This window comes from Rhinoderma darwinii, chromosome 4 (genome assembly GCF_050947455.1).
Source record: "Rhinoderma darwinii isolate aRhiDar2 chromosome 4, aRhiDar2.hap1, whole genome shotgun sequence".
Taxonomy (NCBI): domain Eukaryota; kingdom Metazoa; phylum Chordata; class Amphibia; order Anura; family Rhinodermatidae; genus Rhinoderma; species Rhinoderma darwinii.
Window position 1 is genome coordinate 183,700,725 of NC_134690.1, and position 22,642 is coordinate 183,723,366.

A 22,642-nucleotide genomic window follows, 5' to 3' on the forward strand; every position below is an offset into this window, starting at 1 on the left:
TGATAAAAGAATCCATAAGCCAGCAGTAAAAACACGGATGCTCGACTGAATGTTTACCTAAATGCGTATAAACAGTACATGAGATATATATAAACTCCCTAGATGGAAATAATTTCTCTGAATGTTTTGTTATTTTATACATATATATAATAATGTGGTAATGTGATCTGCTTGGACGGATAGACAAAATATATATATATGTATATATGCAAGATAGTATAAACTGCATAACCCTACAGGCAGAAATCACAACACAAGACAATTAGTAATGCTGATATGACAATCATGGTCCACTGACCTCAGCACTACACATATCATTATGCATGCTAGAGAAACAAACATGTAGAGAATGAAAGTAAAACAAGGTAAATTTGCATCAAAGGGGTGAAGTCTCACATACCCATAATGAATAAATGGGATGAATACAGCCGGGATCCTCCCCAACGCGCGTTTCGGCGCTAATGCCTTCGTCTGGGGGTGGTGTAAGGTTAAGGTCAAAGGGTCTTTATATGGAAGTAGCCAATGGACATGAAGTGGTGCAGCTGTTATGTGTGCCGGACAATGAAACTACTCCCCCTGTATACTTATTGGTCGCTGTCTCCCGGAGGCTGAAGAGACCACGCCCACATCAACGTCAGCAGAGGCGAGCCCAAGCCGGAAACGCGGGACCGAGTCAGAATGACTCGGTCACGTGGATCAAGCAGCAGACACACCGCAGATGACGCAGACAGGGGCCGGACGCTGGCCGCCAATGAGAGAGCGACACAGGAAGATCAATCCACAACGAATGGTAAGTGGAGAAATGAAAGGAGGTTAATTTTAATGTATAAGAGTCTATGTAAAAACACGAAGTACTTCAAAAATGTGTGAACCACAGCGTGTATCCAAAATACTAATTGCAAATGGGTATATATATATATATATGTAATATGAATCAAATGTGCTGTATTAACCCATACCGTATCTACAAAAATTGACCGTAGAAAGATCCCGCAATATAGTAATATAAATACATAAAGACTAACACAATTAGACATAGTGTACAACAATAAGGAAGAATATTTGTGTATAATAATCAAAATATGTTTTGATACAGCGTGACAGATCGTAAACAAATTGATATATGTGCACTGAAAAAATGAATGAAAGTGTGTTGGTACTAAACAAGTACCGAGGTATATACAAATATATTAGTGACATCATAATACTAGAAAAGTATACAAACATACATATCAATTTGATATTAAAAACGAAACAAAGCAGTAGTGACACAAGAGGTGAGACATTTATAAAAAATATATGTATGACAAATAAGTAAAGATATTCATAAATCGTTTAATGTGCATGTGTATGTGTAATATATTACATTTAGTTATGAATAACTGTGTAGTGATGTGAGCAATAGTGTAAGTGAGAAACAGTGTAGTGTTAGTAATAGACTACTGAATGAGAATGTATTGTATATTGTACAGGGTGGGCCATTCACATGGACACACCCAAACAAAACGGGAATGGCCGGCGACACCAACCTCCCGCCTGTGGCACACCAGCACACGGGAGGGGGGAAACCCCCCAAGCTGGGCGCCGACCACGGCGGCCACCCCAAAGTCGGCCACCCTGCATCCAACCCCAGCCCTCCCAATGGGAAGAGGGTCATGCGACACACCAAACCCATCGAGAACCCCACAAGAAAAACAATGGCGTGCTTGGCTCCAACGCCACTCCACTCCCCCATGAGTCATCCACAAGTCTCTGACCACCCACAAAATGTGTCCAAAGTCCTGCCCACCATGCCGGACCGTCAATGCAACCCTCCTCTCCCACTCCCCACACACCGACAGCAACACCGCAGAAGAAACGCCTCCCGATCTGACCCCCTTAGACTTTTATCTTTGGGGTCATCTGAAGGCAATTGTCTATGCTGTGAAGATACGAGATGTGCAGCAACTGAAACTACAGATACTGGAAGCCTGTGCTAGCATTTCTTCTGTGTTTTTGCCACCAGTGCGTGAAGAGCGGGAGAAGAGGGCCGCACCGACAATCCAACACAATGGGCAGCACCCCGAACACATCCCACAAGTGGCCAGAAACCTGTAAACAACCCACGAAAGAACAAAGCAACGTCAAAACCAAGCACACCACTGTTCCCACTGTGAAACTCTCGATAAGCCCGACGCGCCACATGACCCTCCCCCCACCGAAAAAACCAAAGCTGGACACAAAATGGCCGACTCCAAAATGGCCGCCATGGTCAACACCCAGCCCGAAAAGCCTTCCCCCCCCCCACACACCAATGCACCACAAACAGGAAGTCAACATCACCAACCATTCCCATTCCATCCAGGTGCATCCATACAAAAGGCCCACCCCGCACACTAATGTGACATAATATACGTAATTGAATGAGGATGTATTGTATATTGTACACTAATGTGACATAATATAAGTAAATAATCACTGCCGATGTATATATATATGCATGTATTGGAAATTAATCAGATATCAATATGATGATAAAATAAGTTTATGCCATAACTATACAAAAATACATAAAAAATAAAGAAAATTAATACAAAGGTTCAAAAATTTTGAAAAGTGAAAATTGAGGTATGAAGAAAATTAAATATATGAATGTGATAGTAGTGTGTTCACATAGATCAGCTCATATGGGCCAAATACAGGTATAATATATTTATGTTGATGCTTCCGTAATGACTGAAATCAGTCGTCAAATGCATCAATGCAACAAAATAGAGTAGTAACATATTTAAATAAGGTGTCGTCGGGCACAATCGATGTCCAAATTTTCTTTAATGATCCAGAAGACGAACAAAAAAAGACCTCAACAATTAGAGTAGCAATATTGATATACTTCTCATCTGTATAATGACAAATGTAAGAGTTAAAATCATGAAATACTAAAACACAATTAATTATACAGTTTAAACCCAACACCACTAAAATTGAGCAGACAATCAGAGGAAAGCAGAGAAACCAGCGGTTTCGTTGAGGCCCTTGGGAAACATCGTTTGGAGTTTCCAAATCCATTTGCATTCTTTCTGTAAGAGACGTTTTTTAATATCGCCTCCTCGTATGCCGGTGTTAATATGATCAATGCCACGTACTTTGAAGAGTTTAGAATCACATGCATGATGGAGTAGGAAATGTCTAGGAATTGTTTTTAATACCTCAATATTTGGCTCTGTTTTGGCGTTTTCTATATCTCTAACATGTTCTCTGACTCTAACTCGAAATTCTCGAGTAGTCATGCCAATATATATTTTTGGGCATGGGCAACTGGCATAATAGATTACTCCCTTTGTCCTGCATGTAATCGGCCAATAGATTTTAAATTGGCACATACCGCTAGAGTCAGTAAAGGACTGAGAGCGTTCGATGTTGGGACAACTCAAGCAATCTCCACATGGTTTACAGCCCCATTTTGGGCCCTTAGTTTCAAACATTTTCCCTGGTTTAACAGGTGTTAAATAACTATGTACAATAGAGTCATGCAAATTGCGTGCTCTACGGGGTGCCATAGCCGTGTAATCAGGCAATATCTTTTGCAGGGTTGGATCAGTTAGAAGAATTGGCCAACATTTATTTAAAATATTACGCATTTCCACCCAACGAGAGTTGTAGGTTGTTACAAATCTCACCTTATGCTCATGTTGATTTTTGATAGATGTTTTTAGAAGTTGGTCACGTGGAATTTGTTGGGCACGGTGATACGCTTTACGGATGTTTCGATGGCTATATCCCCTCTGGGCAAATCTATCTTTCAATTCGTTCGATCTAATTTTAAAATCTTCAGGGGTTGAACAGATCTTTTTTACGTGAAGAAATTGACCAGTTGGAATTGCTTCAATTACATGTCGTGGGTGTGACGAAGTTGCATGTAGCAAAGAATTGGTCGATGTTGTTTTACGGTAGAGATCAGTCTGTAAAAAGCCATTGATGTCTTGTTTAATAATAATGTCCAAAAAATCTATACTCTGATAGTTCCATTTGTACGTCAGGTTAATGTTGAGAGTGTTGAGATTAAGTGTTTTGATGAAGAGAGATAGTTCGTCTTGGGTACCCTGGCAGATAAAGAAAATGTAATCGATGAATCGGGCCCAAAAGAGGACCGACTCATCGATGACACCCGATCTGACATGAAAAGGTCTCTCTCCCACAGCCCCAGGAAAAGATTGGCATAGGAGGGAGCGCAAGCTGCCCCCATTGCCGTTCCCTGGAGCTGTAGGTAAAACGAGTCATTGAAGGTAAAAAAATTATGTTTAAGGACGAAGTCCAATAACGTTAAAATTAGTTGGGAAATCTCACTCTCAACATTACCCATACGCAAAAAGCTCTCAACTGCATGCAATCCATCATGATGATGAATGCTTGTATAGAGAGACTCGACGTCGCATGTGACCATAATGTGGTCAGGGTCTAGATGTATCCCATCGATTTTTAACAAGAGATCAGCTGAATCTCTCAGATATGAGGGAAGCCCTTCAACCAATGGTTTTAGGTAATAATCAATCCATTTGCAGATTCTCTCTGTTAACCCCCCGGAACCCGAGATAATAGGCCTACCTGGAGGGTTTTTGATGTCCTTGTGGATTTTCAGTATTAAATATAGGGTAGGTATAGTTGGTTCCGTTACATATAAGGAGTCTTTCAAGATTTTAGAGATAGTCCCGCTATCCATGGCATCTTGTAAGATCTGCATGAGTTCCGAGCTGAAGGATAATAGAGGGTTAAATGTAAGTTTTTTATAACAAGCTGACTGTCTTAACTGGCAATTTGCCTCATTCACATACATTTGCCGTGGCCATAATACCACATTACCCCCTTTGTCTGCTGATTTTATCACTGTGTCGTGCCAAGATTTAAAACACTCCAGACTTTCTCTTTCAATTTTTGTCAAATTATCCTTTTTAATTCTGCTAGAGATATTAGCCCATTCGTTTGAAACCAATTTCACAAAAAGATCCACAGCAGGACAGATTGTGAGTGGAGGAAATTTAGTGGATTTTCTTACACAATCAGGTATCTTACCTCCAGGTGTGGGCTCGTCCTGATTATATAGTTCTTCTAATATTTTCAAAGTTTCCCTTTCTTGAGTTGTAGTAAATATGATGTCGTCTTCCTTAAAAAAACACTTTTTAAAGATCTAAGATCTTCCAAATAATTGTAGATCTTTTACTGCTAGAAAGGGGTCAAATGGAGAAGCGGGAGAAAATGTCAAACCTTTTTCTAGTAGGGAGTAATCAGTTTCAGTTAAGGTATGTTGAGATAAATTAATTACCTTCATGCCACGTTGACCCAAACTAGATTCGTTGTCATAGTATCTAGGTCTGGGTTCGATACCCTTGTTGGTTTTTCTTTTAGGATAGATGGAATTATTATAGTTGGCTTTGCGTTTCTGTCTATTAATGGTCTGTCTACCCCCTTCTTAGGGTCATTTCATGGTGGTCATTAAGTGACGATGTTGAAGATATAGACGAGGACCGAGCAATTGGCATGTGAGGTGTCCTTTGACTCCACCGATACATTTTCTTTTGAATGTAATCGTCATTATCATGACTGAATTTCTTAATTTTAACTGACTCAATTTCCTTTTCCCACATTATACATTGTTGATCTAGCTGGCGATTGAAGATTTCAAGGTTATCCGCAGACATTTCTGTTTTTAAACGCAATTGTATTTTTTCTAATTCGCCATCCATGTGGTCTAAAGATTTGCGATTTATATCTATCAATAATTCCATCATGCGACGTGAACAAGAATTGCAATTATCTTCCCATAGAGATGTAAAGTTTTCATCGTCAATAGGAAATGACGGAAAAACTTGTATTCGTAAACCTCGCGGAATCAAATTGTGTGAAAGATAATTTTCTAGAAAGGCCCGATTCCACCACACCTTCATCCTCTTATGGATGAGGTTTTTAAAAGTGTTTTGTGATTCTCTAAGGTTGCTCTGATTGCCTGCCCCTGTGGCTATGGATTCATCTTTAAAAACATTAGAAATTAGTGATAGCCAGGATTGTTCTCTGGCTCGAAAATCCATAGTGGAGTTGCTGGTACTATCTGTGAAAGAACAGAAACCAAACATATAACCAATCCGAAAAAGCAACATGAATCTATATACCCCAATAAAGAGCATATCACAGGTAAGATATATATATATAGCTCTATGGGTTGATTCCAGGGTGTTATACACAAACAGCATAACAATTGAGTAGATAAGACCAAAAGAGAGACAATAAATGCTGAGAGAAAATAGAATAATGAAAAAATACAAAAATACTTTATTAACATGTAATACACCATATAATGATAAAAGAATCCATAAGCCAGCAGTAAAAACACGGATGCTCGACTGAATGTTTACCTAAATGCGTATAAACAGTACATGAGATATATATAAACTCCCTAGATGGAAATAATTTCTCTGAATGTTTTGTTATTTTATACATATATATAATAATGTGGTAATGTGATCTGCTTGGACGGATAGACAAAATATATATATATATGTATATATGCAAGATAGTATAAACTGCATAACCCTACAGGCAGAAATCACAACACAAGACAATTAGTAATGCTGATATGACAATCATGGTCCACTGACCTCAGCACTACACATATCATTATGCATGCTAGAGAAACAAACATGTAGAGAATGAAAGTAAAACAAGGTAAATTTGCATCAAAGGGGTGAAGTCTCACATACCCATAATGAATAAACGGGATGAATACAGCCTGGATCCTCCCCAACGCGCGTTTCGGCGCTAATGTCTTCGTCTGGGGGTGGTGTAAGGTTAAGGTCAAAGGGTCTTTATATGGAAGTAGCCAATGGACATGAAGTGGTGCAGCTGTTATGTGTGCCGGACAATGAAACTACTCCCCCTGTATACTTATTGGTCGCTGTCTCCCGGAGGCTGAAGAGACCATGCCCACATCGACGTCAGTAGAGGCGAGCCCAAGCCGGAAACGCGGGACCGAGTCAGAATGACTCGGTCACGTGGATCAAGCAGCAGACACGCCGAAAAAAAAGTTAATGAAAGTTAATCAAAAAATAATATGTACCTCAAAATGGTGCTATTAAAAAATACAACTTGTCCCGCAAAAAAACAAGACCTTATACAGCTATGTCGACGCAAAAATAAAAACGTTATTGTTCTTGGAATGCGAAAAACGTAAAAAATAGCTTGGTCATTAAGGTCTAAAATAGGCTGGTCATTAAGGGGTTAATACAATATTTAATTTACAATTTGATTAACTGTTTATTTATATTTTACTACATATATAATTAAACATGACAAGATTCCTAGGATCATTCTTAGGATAATGCCCATAGCAGCATCATCACATAAATATTAATGGAAACATGGCACGTTGAAAATGCAGTCCAATCTGCGGGCAGCATGTTATGGAGCCGGAGGAAATGAGCAGATTAATCTAAAGTTTTGTGAGAAAAATTTTCAGTATTTCTTGTAATTTATTCTGAACTTCCGCTCATTCTGAGCTTAGGAGTCCAGTGGGTGGACTTTATTTAGACGATATTTTAACATTTTGAATATGCTTTAATTATAATGGATTAACTTTTTTTTGCAAAGAATGCAGCATATACTGGGTTGTAAAAAGTAAGGGCATTGTATGTAATTTTTTTTATTGTTTAACATATGTGGACAGATCAATATTTGATCTTTACTTAAACATTATACAAACATATAGGTGATGTAATTGAACAAAAAAATCAAATAGAAATTCCATTTGCTTCTGTTCACCGCGGATTTAACGCTTTTCAACGTAGAAGAAATAAAATCTGTGGTAACCCAGGTGGATATTGCTGAGGTATTGCTGCAGATTTGCTGCTGATTCATGTCGGAAAATCAAATTGTCTCCGTGTGTGGGAATTCTTAGGGCATGCCCAGACGTGGCGGAGTTCTTCCGCCACTGTCCACATCAATGCCGCACAGAATCTGCGTTGCAGATTCTGTTGCGGCTTTGCCTAAAATGGGCATTAAATTGATGCGGACTAGCCGTTGCGTATTGAGGGGAAGAGGGCTTCCCTTCTATCAGTGCAGGATAGAGATAAGGGACAGCCCTTTCCCTAGTAAAAGTTAAAAAAAAATCATACTTACCCGGCCGTTGTCTTGGTGACGCGTCCCTCTTTCGCCATCCAGCCCGACCTCCCTGGATGACGCGGCAGCCCATGTGACCGCTGCAGCCTGTGATTGGCTGCAGCCGTCACTTGGACTGAAACATCATCCTGGGAGGCCGGACTGGAGGAAGAAGCAGGGAGTTCTCGGTAAGTAGGAACTTCTATTTTTTTTACAGGTTGATGTATATTGTGATCGGAAGTCACTGTCCAGGGTGCTGAAACAGTTACTGACGATCGCTTAACTCTTTCAGCACCCTGAACAGTGACTATTTACTGACGTCGCCTAGCAACTCTCCCGTAATTACGGGTGCACACACGTAGTCACCCGTAATTACGGGAGCCCCATTGACTTCCTCAGTCTGGCTGTAGACCTAGAGATACATAGGTCCAGCCAGAATGAAGAAATGTCATGTTGGTAAAACCAATACGCTCCACAGCACACATAACATCTGCGGACTTCATTGCAGAGTTTTGACTCTCCATTGAAGTCAATGGAGAAATTCCACAATGAGTACACAACAAGTCCGCTACACGTCCGCAACAACCATTGTATGCTGCGGACACCAAATTCCGCACCGCAGCCTATGCTCCGCAGCGGAATTGTCCGCAACGTGTAAACGAACCCAACCACAAAGCTGTGGAAGGCAATGGAGAAACATGTACGCAGCGGATTTCCACTGCGGACTGTCCGCAGCGGGATTCCAGAGCAATTCCGCCACGTCTGGTCATGCCCTTAGGGTATATTCACACGTGGCAGATTTATTTAAAGAAATTCTTGCGACAGTCCCATTCCAACAAGTATTACGCCTCATGCACACAATAGTATTACAGATCTGTATCTTTTCCATTTGGTATGAAGTCATAGTACGCTGCTAGTGTTATCCATGTATTTGCTATATTTTCCCCAAAAAATTATGTGCAGTATATGTGCTGCCGTTTGAAAATAAATTGTGGCATTCCATGTAGGTGCTATATAAAAAGAATGGAGACTGAAAATGTTGATCTGTGAGTACCATTTTTTTATTCCTCTGCTACAGTAGCATCATTGGAAAAAAATGAAACAATTCTGCCTGTTTTTACACCATGCCTTGAGATAAATATGTAACCATCCTGGACACTAAACAAAAAAAACACAGAAAAAAATAATAAAGCACCAACCAGAATCTCTGTGGTGTGGTTTGCGCATCTATGTATACAGTACAGAGTTTTGTATGTACCGTTTTTTAAATAAAGTCATGTGCTTGAGGACTTAGGGTCTAAATAACCTATCCTGCTGCCTAATTAATTTAAAAACAGTAGGGTAGGCTAGATTTACATGGAGGAGCATATTATTTAGGGTTCGGCTGATTTATATAGCATAACATATTATTTAGATGGTAGTGTGACAGCAGAAGCCCCATAGCTCCACAGTCATCCAACATAGGTCAGGCACTTCTTCGCAAACACAGTGCATAAAATTATTATTCATTAGAATTTTTAAAGGAATATGTAATAAGGAGTTGCAATAGAAAATCTGAATTTTGCTCTACAAAATACCCCCCCCCCCCCTAAGTACAGAAAATCAACATATTATTTTATCTTCTATTACATATTCTATTTTACTCTTATAGTATTCTATGGTTGCCTCAAAGTAAGGCTCTGGTTTTAACATTGGCTATTTTGTCAGCAAATGGAAAATATATAACAAAGAATTTCTTCTGCTCTTTTCACTTATTTGTTTCGTTTGCTGTTATTCTGTGTAGTGCATAAACAAAATTATTGAGTCTGTCCTAGTTGTTGCTTATGAATCTTCTTATTGCTTTATTTTTATTCTAGTTATACTCATATAGCTTAATACACCATAAAGATTAGTTTACCAAAAATTAACTTTGAAAGAGTGTAACAATATAAAAACCTGATAATTTCATTAAATACTCATTTGTTACTGAGATGACCTGTAGGAGTTTTTAATTTAGTATTATTGTTCCATACATGTTGCAAGTTGTATTGAGTTGCAATACAGCACCCATAGAAGTTTACTGACCTATAATGTACCCCCATATACCTCTGATTTCAGATTTAGAATATTACATTTGAAGCAAATTAGATTAGGTTTTTAGGGGTTGGAAAGTCCTTTAACGTAAAAGAGAGATGTAGAATGTCTGGCGATAAATGTGCAGGTGAGTGACAGGTGTCAATTTTGAACATAACAATTGCAAACATTTTTATAGAAGATAATAATACATAGTTTATGCTTTGAAGAAATATTACTAAGAAGAATTGCCATTGAGAAATACGGAGATATGCAAGTGCTCTGTGTGTCAATGACTGCATTTTATTGTCATTCTATCTGATATATATCTGTGTTCATGGATTGCCTTATCTGTGTTCTAGCTCTCTGGTTGATTCTTTTAATCTTGCCAAGATCACAGGCCATAAATTGTCTTAACTTGAAAGAGAGATGCAGAATGTCTGAAGATGAATGTGCAGGACTATGGAATGCAACAGATACAATGTGTGATCTTTCAGGTAAGTAACAAGAGTCTCAAATAAATTATTTTACCAGTTGTAAAAATGCTTATAGAAGAAAATTACCCATCATTTATACCAGTAATGTAACTGAAGACCACATAGTCCTGCTGGCTACTTCCAGGTAATCTGGTTTCCTTCCACATTCTAAAATTAATCTTTTTTTTTATATGTTTCATACTAATTTTGGAAATGTATAGGTATAAGGTTAGTCAAAGTCTGCCTACACTATCCCATATGCTAGCTGAGCTTAGCTTAAAGAGGCTCTGTCACCACATTACATAATGTGATCGGCGCTGTAATGTAGATAACAACAGTGTTTTTTATTTTGAAAAATGATCAATCTCGCGAGATCACGTGTGCTGTCATTCACAGAAACTTTACCGAAGAGTCGGGAGTGTGAATAGACATTGCATCCTGGCTGGAGGTGATGTCTATTCGCTCCCAAGACACTTCAGTAAAGTTAATATGGAGAATGTGACTGCAGAGCGTGATCTCGCGAGATCACTGTTGCTGTCATTCACAGAAACTTTACCGAAGTGTCGAGAGTGAGGAATAGACATTGCATCCTGGCTGGAGGCGATGTCTATTCACTCCCAAGACACTTCGGTAAAGTTAATATGGGAGTATGTGACTGCACAGCGTGATCTCGCAAGGTCACACTGTGTTGCGAGTACTGCTAAAAATGAATGGAGAGAAGTGTATGACGCTGATTGGTCAGCGTCATACACTTTTCTTCACAGCGCCCAGTTGGTAAAAAAGTAAAAACACGCCCAGTTGTCTACTAAGAAAGTAATTAGCATAAATCTAAAATTGTGCATAACTTGCTCAAAATTGATTGTTTTTCAAAATAAAAAAAACACTGTTGTTATTTACATTACAGCGCCGATCAGATTATATAGGAGATAGGGCACTTATAATGTGGTAACAGAGCCTCTTTAAAGTGTACCTCTGGTTTTAACAAACTAAGAGACATATTAGAAGTTTTCATCTGGAGGTATACGTGAGTGAGACCCCCAATAAGTTCTAGAACAAATGTGCTCCCTGCACTCTTTAGAGGGTTATGCCTCTTCTACCTTTACTTTAGAGATATTCCAGCTAATGTTGATGAGCCCGCCATGGAGTTGAATAAGACTTTAATTCACATGTAATGAATAAATAAATAATACATGAAATACATTCAAGTTATAGTCTTTCTTATTTTCTATATCTTGTATAAGATCTGAACAAATTCATTAAAATAGATTTTTCTGGGATTGTTAACTAAGTTTTAATATGCCTAAAATGGTAAAGCAAAACAATATACTTCCTTTACTCCTTCTGTGCCATTCCTTTGCAACTGATACTTACCAGTTCGTTTGTTTATCAGTTGTATGACATGACATAACATCCATGAGATGTTATGTGATTGCAGCCGCTAACAGAGGCCTACCGATGAGATATTCTGTCCATGCTAAGGTTACGCCATGCAGTGTTTATTGGCCACTGTGATCATATGATGTCACATGGACATCATGTCATCTCATTTTCCCATTTTAGGTTTAAAGTGATTGTGCAGAATAAGAAAAATATAACTACTTTCTACCTGTGTAACGCCTGCCCTCGGGCTGTGTGTGATATTGCAGCAGAGCCTCATTCACTTCAATCGAGCTGAGCTGCAATACCATACACAACCCATGGACAGGTGTGGCGCAGTTTCTGGAAGAAGGAAAGTCATTTTTTTCTTACCCTGTACAATCCCTTGAAAGCTTAGTTATAATTCCCTGAAAACTTTAAATATCCGGTGCATTTAGATACTTTTTGAAAATAATACCAGCTTGCTCACTTGTTTTTCTTACTGCTTATCTTTTAATTGGTCATCATTTATTTTTTGCTATTGAGCATGAGACAATTGTATTTTTAAAACATGCTAACTATTATAGATGTTATGTGTAGATTCTCATAACATTTTAGCTCTGCTCACAACACCTTACAATAAACATGAATTGCTTTGTATTTCATATATGTATTTGATTTACATGGCTGTTCTAATTTATAGTATTACTATTTCCAGTTAAAGACATGTTCAAACAAATTGTGTGCTGTATGTTGCAATATAAAATGTACTGCACAGGCCTGTCTTTTGTTGATTTTATGCTTCAGCGCAGGCATCAATCCTTTATTATCAATAATTAGTGTTTGCTTTTCATATTTATTCAGCTGTCTGTAGAGAACAATATTGCTGTCCATCCATTATCATTATTTTATCTGGTTCCTCGAGGCTACAGTATATAAAAGGAATCTGCTTCAATAGTTAGAATGTGCAGCCAATAGCATACTAATATCTGCATGAAATAAAGTATATAGACTGCTGCTTTCATATCCTATGTTTCTCAACATTACCATTCTTACCATGCAGGGGAAATATTTTTTTTGCTTTGGTTGACAATAATATATTTCTAAAACAGAAGACTTAAAAAAAAATGTAATTTATCAAATAAAATTACACAAAGCTGCAAATTTGTGCTTTCATCTACATGGTATTTATCGTATATATTTGTAATATAGCGTTTTGATGTTAACCTGCCAAGAAAAAAATAAAAATAAAATATAGATAATTAAAGTGAAAACAAAAACTAAACAAACAAACTAAATAGTGTAGATTTAGGCCCAGTTCACACAGAGTTTTTTTGACACGTTTTTTGGTGTGGAAACCACGTCGGAAAACGCGCCACAAAATGGCTGAAAATGGCTCCCATTGATTTCAATGGGAGGTGGACACATTTTTTCCCCCGCGTGCGGTAAAAAACGCTTGCGGGAAAAAGAAGCGACATGCCCTATCTTCGGGCGTTAATGCCTCTGACCTCCCATTGACATGAATGGGAGGCAGAGAAAGCATATTTCACTGTGTTTTTGCCCGTGGTGCTCAATGGGCGTGAGCGAAAAATGCCACGAAAAACACGCCAAACGGCGTGCAGGCAGACCAAAATCCGCCTCAAAATTCCAAACGGAATCTTGAGGCAGAATTTTCTGCCTGCAAGAAACTCAGTGTGAACTCAGCTTTAGACGTTTTTTGCACTGTGGTTTGACAAAAAATAAGGTCTTGGAGGCGGAAACCGCTCGCGGTAAAAAAAACTCGTCCGCCTCCCATTGAAATCAATGGGAGGCATTTTAGGGCGGTTTTTGACGAGTTTTGCGGAGCGGTTTCCGCGCCAAAAAACTCGTCAAAAAAACTCAGTGTGAACAGGGCCTTAGTTTCTACATGTATATGTAAAATAATTTTTCACAATGTTATGATTTAGAATATTATGCTGGGATTTACTACACTCAATATAGAAAAACTCTTTGAAAGTAGATTAAAAAAAAACAACTTTCTCAAAGGGGTTTACGGGTTTATCCACTTTTATGGTGAAATATGCCATTAATGTCTGATAGACGGGGTTACCATCTCTGGGATCCCACATATCAGAAGAATGGTAGTCCAAGCATAGCCGCAGACAGGTAAGAACTGAGGTGGCCATTCATGTCAAGTCTATGAGGGTAAAAAACATGGACGTGGAGAGAGTGAGCACATGCAAGGCTGCCTTTTCATTTAGTCTCCTATACTGCAGGCACTGCAAAGTCCCTATATTACATATTTTGTTACATCTTTCGTTAGCTTTAAAGAGGCTCTGTCACCAGATTTTGCAACCCCTATCTGCTATTGCAGCAGATAGGCGCTGCAATGTAGATTACAGTAACGTTTTTATTTTTAAAAAACGAGCATTTTTGGCCAAGTTATGACCATTTTTGTAATTATGCAAATGAGGCTTGCAAAAGTCCAAGTGGGTGTGTTTAAAAGTAAAAGTCCAAGTGGGCGTGTATTAGGTGCGTACATCGGGGCGTTTTTAATACTTTTACTAGCTGGGCGCTGTGAAGAGAAGTAACATCCTCTTCTCTTCAGAACGCCCAGCTTGTGACAGTGCAGATCTGTGACGTCACTCACAGGTCCTGCATCGTGACGGCCACATCGGCAGCAGAGGCTACAGTTGATTCTGCAGCAGCATCAGCGTTTGCAGGTAAGATCGACTTACCTGCAAACGCTGATGCTGCTGCAGAATCAACTGTAGCCTCTGGTGCCGATGTGGCCGTCACGATGCAGGACCTGTGAGTGACGTCACAGATCTGCACTGTCAGAAGCTGGGCGTTCTGAAGAGAAGAGGATGTTACTTCTCATCAGAGCGCCCAGCTAGTGAAAGTATTAAAAACGCCCCGATGTACGCACATAATACACACCCACTTGGACTTTTGCAAGCCTCATTTGCATAACTACAAAAATGGTCATAACTTGGCCAAAAATGCTCGTTTTTTTTAAATAAAAACGTTACTGTAATCTACATTGCAGCGCCTATCTGCTGCAATAGCAGATAGGGGTTGCAAAATCTGGTGACAGAGCCTCTTTAAACCTAGTTTATTATTATGTATTTACTTATTTATTTATTTATTTTTAAATTGCTTGACAATATATATCACTGTTTCAGTAATTATTTGGGAGAGTTTTATTAAAACTGGTTCCAAAGGTCCACTTAAAAATGACTTCAGGAATCTGACCGGTTGCTATAGGCACCTGCTCCAGTTTTAATTTACACCGGTTATAATACATTTTCCCACTATGTTCTATGATTTGGGCTTTAAAACAATGGTATATCTGTTCCAAATTAACTTATATTCACAATATTGTTTGTTTACTTTACTTGTCATCATAATTTTGAAACTTTTCTGTGTTTTAGGTCTGAACTGTCAACTAAAAAATTTGATGAATTGCAATTTGACTATTGTTTACTTCACTGACCGATACCCAGATTTCAAAGCTTGTACTTGTTCTGAAGATATTTACTGCACTATTAAAAAGTTACTGGGAAAGAACTGTAATTCCAAAGGTGGTAAATAGCTTTTTGTTATCTTTTTGTTCATGTGTTTTATTAATATGCTGTATGGTGATCATGTTTCTCTGATTGTCTCCCATTTATTCTTAGATTATCATTTTCTAGATCAATTAACCTAAAAACAGGGCCTCAGGGGTATGCCTTTCACAGTGGGCACATGGCCTTGCCCTAGTGCAGTCGGCTCCAGACCTGGTTTTCCCATGCTCATTTTCCCAGCTTCCTCCCTCCCCATTCTCACAGACAGTACAAGGAGCCATCTGCAGGTTTTACCCAACAGCTGTGATTGCTTCCTGCACTTGACGGGTTGTAACATGTGATGAGAAGCAGCAATTGTTTAATTTCACATATTGTCTGGTTGGGGGCCATTACAGCAGTCGAGCTCTGGGGTAAGATGTGCAAAAGAGTGCCATCTGGTCCTCAGAAAATCTGAGCTACACTGGGCACTGAGGAAGACTTTTTCTGCGAGGCGTGGCCTGCACGTTAAAGGGGGGAGACGCAGGGAGCCATAGATCTGCTTCATTCACAATAAATCCGCTGGCATCCCCTGTAATCTGAGGCCAAACCCCACTAAATCATCAGCTACCTGCAAGCCCCTGTATAATAAAACACATCTCTCGCCCCCACATTGTCTTAACCATCGGGCCGGAAAGTAAGACCAACCACATCGGCGGGGCTGCGGCCTAAACTCTCCAGGTTTAGCTGCAAAAGGTCTCCAGTGACCGTCCGGTTCCCCCTCTCCACATTAGATGTTCTACGGGATCTAGAGACTCTGAGCTGCTGAGGCTTTACATTATTCTGACACAGCATGGCCTAAGCTATCTGATCCCTAGCAGCATTGCGGTCTCCTTTCAGGCATGTACTGCCCCATCAAAACCGCTTCACCATCCTTAAATTGTTTGATCCATTCTTCCAATAGCTTCCTAGAAATTTAGGATCCCCGGCCTAAATCAATGTCCGCTGGCTGAACAGGGACGTGATGAGGCACCATCCCATGAGGGGCGGAAACCTGCAGCCTCCGCAGCCTAGCCAAGGCTATCTTCTCCTAGCTTGCCTCCTAGTTTCAAAGGATTCCTGCATTTAGGTAACCTGGTCCATGCCTCATGCAATCTATTAGTGATCCTGGACCCACAAACAATAGAGGCTAATATTTTTCAGGACTTTCTATAGATGCTCCATCTACTCCAAACCCTCTCTCAAAGTCTGCCTAGCAGAACCCTTGCAATAACAACCCACTCTTCGCCACTCTTACCACATCTCCCAGCAACGGTGGAATTTTTTCTGTTGAACTGACTCCCTCAGATCCTATCTTGAGTCCACCTACCATGGTATTACTAAGCTTATAAGGGGACCTTTCCCCTAATGCCTAGAGCCATGAGCTGCTAAATTAAAATCTACGTGTCCCAACCAACAGAAGGTTCTCAAGTTGGACCTCGAAGAGGCAATCATTGTGAGAGGCGAGAAAGACAAACGTGAAAACGCATCTCTAAAGGTAAAAATGCATGATACAGAAACTGAAGTTGAAAAATATATTAAAAATTCAGTGTTTTTTAAACTTAGAGGCTGAAAATTTGTGGCGGAACCAATGGAAGATGATCCTCCGCACCGATCAGATCAATCAGAAGCAGAAGGTTCAAACATCCTTGAATTTAAAAAAGAACAACAATGCCTACCGGTCTTCAGAACCTGTTTTAACCAAAGCTTTGCAACCAGTTTCCAAGAACTGACAGACATAAAAAAAAAGACCTGAGACATGTAGATCACAGAGTAGAGACTATTGAAAACTAGATTGAAGACAGATAGGAATTACGAGGCACTCACCGCAGTGGCAATAAAAAAGATTTATTGAGGTTGATCTCGGTCAGTAATGATGTGGAGGATGCTAACGACCGTTTCACGCTACAAGCGCTTTGTCAAGGCTCTTCCTCATTGCTCTTTTTATAACACGCTCCATAAGAGCTTACATAATACATTAACAGAAAATGATGAAAAAACATAAAAAGAGCAAAAAGATACACAGAAGTAGATAGAAAGATACTAAAATATAACAGTGTACAATCAGTACAAAATTTATTCAAAAAATTGAAACTACTTTTACATTAAAAAGGAACTGAGATCATTGCGGTCATTGAGACCCAACGGTCCCAGTGCCTCCATTTTTAAAATATTTTCAGCCTCCTTTCTTAATAGGGTGCAGTGCCTGTCTCTCCCCGACGGGGCCAATTTAATTTGAGTTAATCCTTCAAAACGCAGTACCCGGTAATTATTACCATGGCACTCGTTCATATGCTACATAAATGTCGGGCAGCCCTTCCCTGTGTCTAAAGATCAGACATGTTCGCCGAAGCGCTTTTGCATCTGGCGAATTGTTTTGCCTATGTAAAATTACGTAGACAACAAATTGCGATTTGCAAGTGATCATGTCATCCACATAAAACGTACAGCCCCCTATTTTAAGGTACCTTGTGCATAGAAGAAGACTACAAAATCTACATTGACAGCATTTATTAAGGGGAGGAGTTGAGGGAGGGTTTTTCTCGATTTGCGGAGAAATTGATTATATCCCTACCTAAAAAGCCGTATTGGTATATGATTCCCAAGATACATAAATCCATCATCGATCCACCAGGTCGCCCTATTGTGGCGGGGAGAGGTTCGGTTACTGAGCCTATCTCCCGCTACTTAGATTGGCTTTTACGTCCTTTATTGGTGAATATTCCTTCATATTTAAAGGACACAAAAGATTTTCTGTCCATAATTATGGATTTTGGATGGCAATCCCATTTTAAATTGGCTACCATTGACGTCGAGAGCCTAAACACACACATCCCACAGGATGCTGGTGTACAGGCAATCGGCCGTCAATTGGAATATACGAAGGGTGATCCCTATTTTTCTAAATATATTTGTGAAGTGCTACAGTTTGTTCTTAATCATAACTCTTTTCAGTTTGATGGACAGTGGTACCATCAGATAGCCGACACGGCTATGGGGACCCCTGTGGCTCCTACCTTTGCGAATCTTTTTCTTGCTGAATTGGAATGGACATTAATTTACAATATATCAAACCCCTTTGTTAAGTACTTACAAATCTTTTTGCGCTATATTGATGACATATTTATAGTATGGTCGGGGACACAGAATGAATTTTTAAAGTTCATTGAATATTTTAATAAAAACACGATGAATATGAATTTCACTTATAAATTTGGAGATCAGGAGATAGAATTTTTAGATGTACAGGTGAGTGTAAATGAGGGTCATTTACGAAAAAAGGGATATAGAAAACCTACTGCAACAAATTTGTTGTTAAGGTTTGATAGCTATCACCCTAGTCACATTATGTGTTCCCTCCCGTATGCACAATTTTTGAGATTGAGGAGACTAAACAATCATGATGACACATTTTTCGAACAATCAGAGGAACTTAGTCAGAGATTAGTCAGACAGGGATATCCTTCGCATCTCATTGCAAAAGCATTTGCTCGCGTAAATGGCCAAAGTCAACGATCGCTATTAAAGTCCAAACGTAAGAGTAATATCTCTATTAAGGACAACAAACGATTTGTGTTGTCTTTTGCTTTTAGCCCGATGAGCGATGTAATACGTTCTACTATTTACAATAATTGGCATCTGGTTGGGAATGATCCTCTGCTTACGGATGTCTCAACCAGACGTCCAATTATTTATTTTCGTCGTTGTCAGAATTTGAGGGATGTACTTGAAGGGAGATTTTCTTCCTGTACTGAGACAGGAGATTGGTTGACAGCATCTCTACCGAAAGGTAATTATAGATGCGGTCAATGTAGTTTTTTTAGTCTTCTTCTACGCACAAGGTACCTTAAAATAGGGGGCTGTACGTTTTATGTGGATGACATGATCACTTGCAAATCGCAATTTGTTGTCTATGTAATTTTCTGCTCTTGTCAGAAATTTTACATAGGCAAAACAATTCGCCAGATGCAAAAGCGCTTCGGCGAACATGTCTAATCTTTAGACACAGGGAAGGGCTGCCCGAGATTTATGCAGCATTTGAACGAGTGCCATGGTAATAATTACCGGGTACTGCGTTTTGCAGGATTAACTCAAATTAAATTGGCCCCATCGGGGGGAGACAGGCACTGCACCTTATTAAGAAAGGAGGCTGAAATTATTTTAAAAACGGAGGCACTGGGACCGTTGGGTTTCAATGACCGCAACGATCTCAGTTCCTTTTTAATGTAAACGTTGTTTCTAATTTTTGAATAAATATTGTACTGATTGTACACTGTTATATTTTAGTAGAAAGGATTGGATCCAGCGCTGCAGTAGTATGGTTAAAAAGGAATTCTAAGCCTTCTGATCCTTCAAGAGATGTCATCTGCAAGCTGTTGCACTACCAGACTAAAGAACATTTACTGAGGAGGGCTAGAGAGGCAGACCAATTGGAATATGAAGGCGGATATACAGTTAGGTCCAGAATTATTTGGACAGTTACACAAGTTTTGGCATTTTAGCTGTTTAACAAAATGTATTGAATATACAGTTATATAATGATTATGGGCTTAAAGTGCAGACTTTCAGCTTTAATTTGAGGGTATTCACATCCTAATTTAGAATAGTAAGGCAGGTAGGAGCAGCACAAGTGCAAATTACCAAATAAATGGTCGGTGCTAAGCTTCAAATGATAGGAGTGACTTCTCCCCATATGATGTATAACAAAAAGACAAAAGCATGGAAGCAGTACTCAAGAAAAAAAGTGAAGTTATTCACCCAACAACTGCAACGTTTCACTTCCTCAATGGAAGCATTTTCAAGCCCCCTCTTCTTGGGACCAGAGCAAGAGAGGAACTTCTTAATGAGAGAAGGGGCATCAAGGTTCTCCTCCGGCTCCCAGGAGCTCTCCTCAGGACCAAATCTGTGCCAGTCCACCAAATAGAAAGTTCTTCCTCCTACCCTCTTGCAGTCCAGGATCTCCCTCACCTCGAACACATCAGAAGATCCGCTGGGAGCAATAGTGGAACTTGAAGTCCTGCTGTAGCGGTTCAGCACCACTGGTTTCAGGAGGGACATATGAAATGAGTTGGGGATTTCTGAGGGTAGGAGGCAGCCGCAGTCTATAGGAGACAGGGTTAATCTGTAGCAGAATCTCAAAAGGACCGAGGAACCTGGGAGCAAATTTGTATGAAGGCACCTTCAAACGAATGTTCCATGAGGACAGACAGACTTTTGTACCTGGAAGATACTGAGGCGACTCTCTTCTCTTTGTATCCGCCTTTCGCTTTATGCGATCGACAGCCAGCAAAATAGAGGACCGGGTCTGTTGCCAGATTTCCAGAAAGTCCCCAAATGCAGAGTCAGCAGCGGGTACCTGAGAAGTAGTAGACACTGGAAGAGGGACTCTAGGATGTTGACTGTATACAATGTAAAACGGAGTGGAAGTGGTGGACTCTCTTGTGTGGTTGTTGTACGAGAACTCGGCCCATGGAAGAAGCTGTACCCAGTTATCATGCTGTAAGGAGATGAAGTGACGGAGATAATTCTCCATGATCTAGTTGATCCTCTCGACTTGCCCATTGCACTGGGGGTGATAGGCTGAGGAAAAGTCCAATCTCACATCCAGGAGTTTACAGAGAGCCCTCCAGAATTTCGAGGTAAATTGAACCCCCCGATCGGATACAATGTGAAGAGGCAAGCCATGAAAGCGGAAGATGTGCTGAATGAAGAGACTCGCCAGTCGGGGAGTAGAAGGTAGGCCGGTCAGCAGGATAAAATGTGTCATCTTCGAGAACCGGTCCGCCACCACCCAGACAGTGTTGCATCATGCTGAGGGAGGAAGGTCAGTGACAAAGCCCATCGCAATGTGCTGCCAGGGGGCATTGGGTACAGGCAGAGGTTGAAGAAGGCCGGCAGGCTTGGAGAGAGTAAACTTGTCAGAAGTACACATCGTGCAAAAAGAGACAAAGTCCACAACATCCGTCGGCAGCGTGGGCCACCAGAAGTAACGAGCAATCAGGTCTCTGGTTTTACGAACAAGAGGTTGCCCAGCCAGTTTAGAACTGTGTCCCCATAGGAGAATTCTTCTCCTGTCTGCCAACCGAACAAAAATCCTCCCCGGAGCGATGTCTCTAACCTGCAAAGGTTTGGCAGTGACAATGCAGGATGGGTCTATGATACTTTGAATGGACTCCAACGTGTCATCCGTCTCAAATGACCTGGACAGGGCATCGGCCCTCACATTCTTGTCAGTGGGACGGTAGTGGAGCACAAATTAGAAACGGGTGAAGGACAGCGGCCACCTGGCTTTATGGGGATTTAGTCGTTGAGCGGACTGAAGGTAGGTGAGGTTCTTGTGATCGGTGTAGATCAGGATGGGGTTAGCTGCTCCCTCCAGCAGATGTCTCCACTCCTCCAGGGCCAATTTGATGGCCAGTAGCGCCCGATCCCCAATCGAGTAATTGTGCTCTGCAGAAGAAAAAAGTCTCGAGTAGTAGCCACATGCTACTGCCTTTCCTTTGGAGCTCCTCTGGAACAGAAGTGCACCTGCACCAACAGAAGAGGCGTCCACGTCCAAAGACGTTTTTGAGACTAATAAATGAGGACTCTGCCTCTGGGGTCCACACCTTGGCATTCACACCCTTCTTGGTAAGGGTGTGTCAGTGATGGGAGATGTCAGTGATGAGAAGTTTGGGATAAACTCCTGGTAGAAATTGGCGAATCCCAGGAAACGCTGTATGGACCTCAGGCCTCGAAGACGTGGCCAGTCCAGGACAGCTCTCACTTTCTCAGGATCCATCTTTAGACCTTGATCCGAGATGATGTAGCCCAGGAAGGACAGAGAACTCTTCTCAAAGACGCACTTCTCCAGCTTGGCGTTTAAACAATTCTCCCTTAATCGTAGCAGAACTTTGCGGACATGCTTCAGATGAGTCGTCGGACCTGGGGAGAAAATCAAAATATCATCGAGATAAACAACAACACAGATATAGAGGAGATCTAATCAGATATCATTAACGAATTCCTGGAAGACCGCGGGAACGTTACACAGTCCAAATTGCATCACCAGGTATTCATAATGCCCATCTTGAG

The 22,642-nt window shown here is 40.4% G+C and overlaps 1 protein-coding gene across 1 annotated transcript in view; it reads left to right on the plus strand.

Annotated features, from left to right (window-relative positions):
* Positions 1–10,302: 10,302 nt before the first annotated feature.
* GFRAL (GDNF family receptor alpha like) overlaps positions 10,303–22,642 on the plus strand; it is a 70,817-nt gene continuing 58,477 nt past the window's right edge. The window contains exons 1-3 of the mRNA XM_075863681.1: positions 10,303–10,324; positions 10,539–10,673; positions 15,422–15,574. Coding sequence (XP_075719796.1) covers positions 10,303–10,324; positions 10,539–10,673; positions 15,422–15,574 — 310 coding nt within the window. The remainder of the gene's footprint in view (positions 10,325–10,538; positions 10,674–15,421; positions 15,575–22,642) is intronic.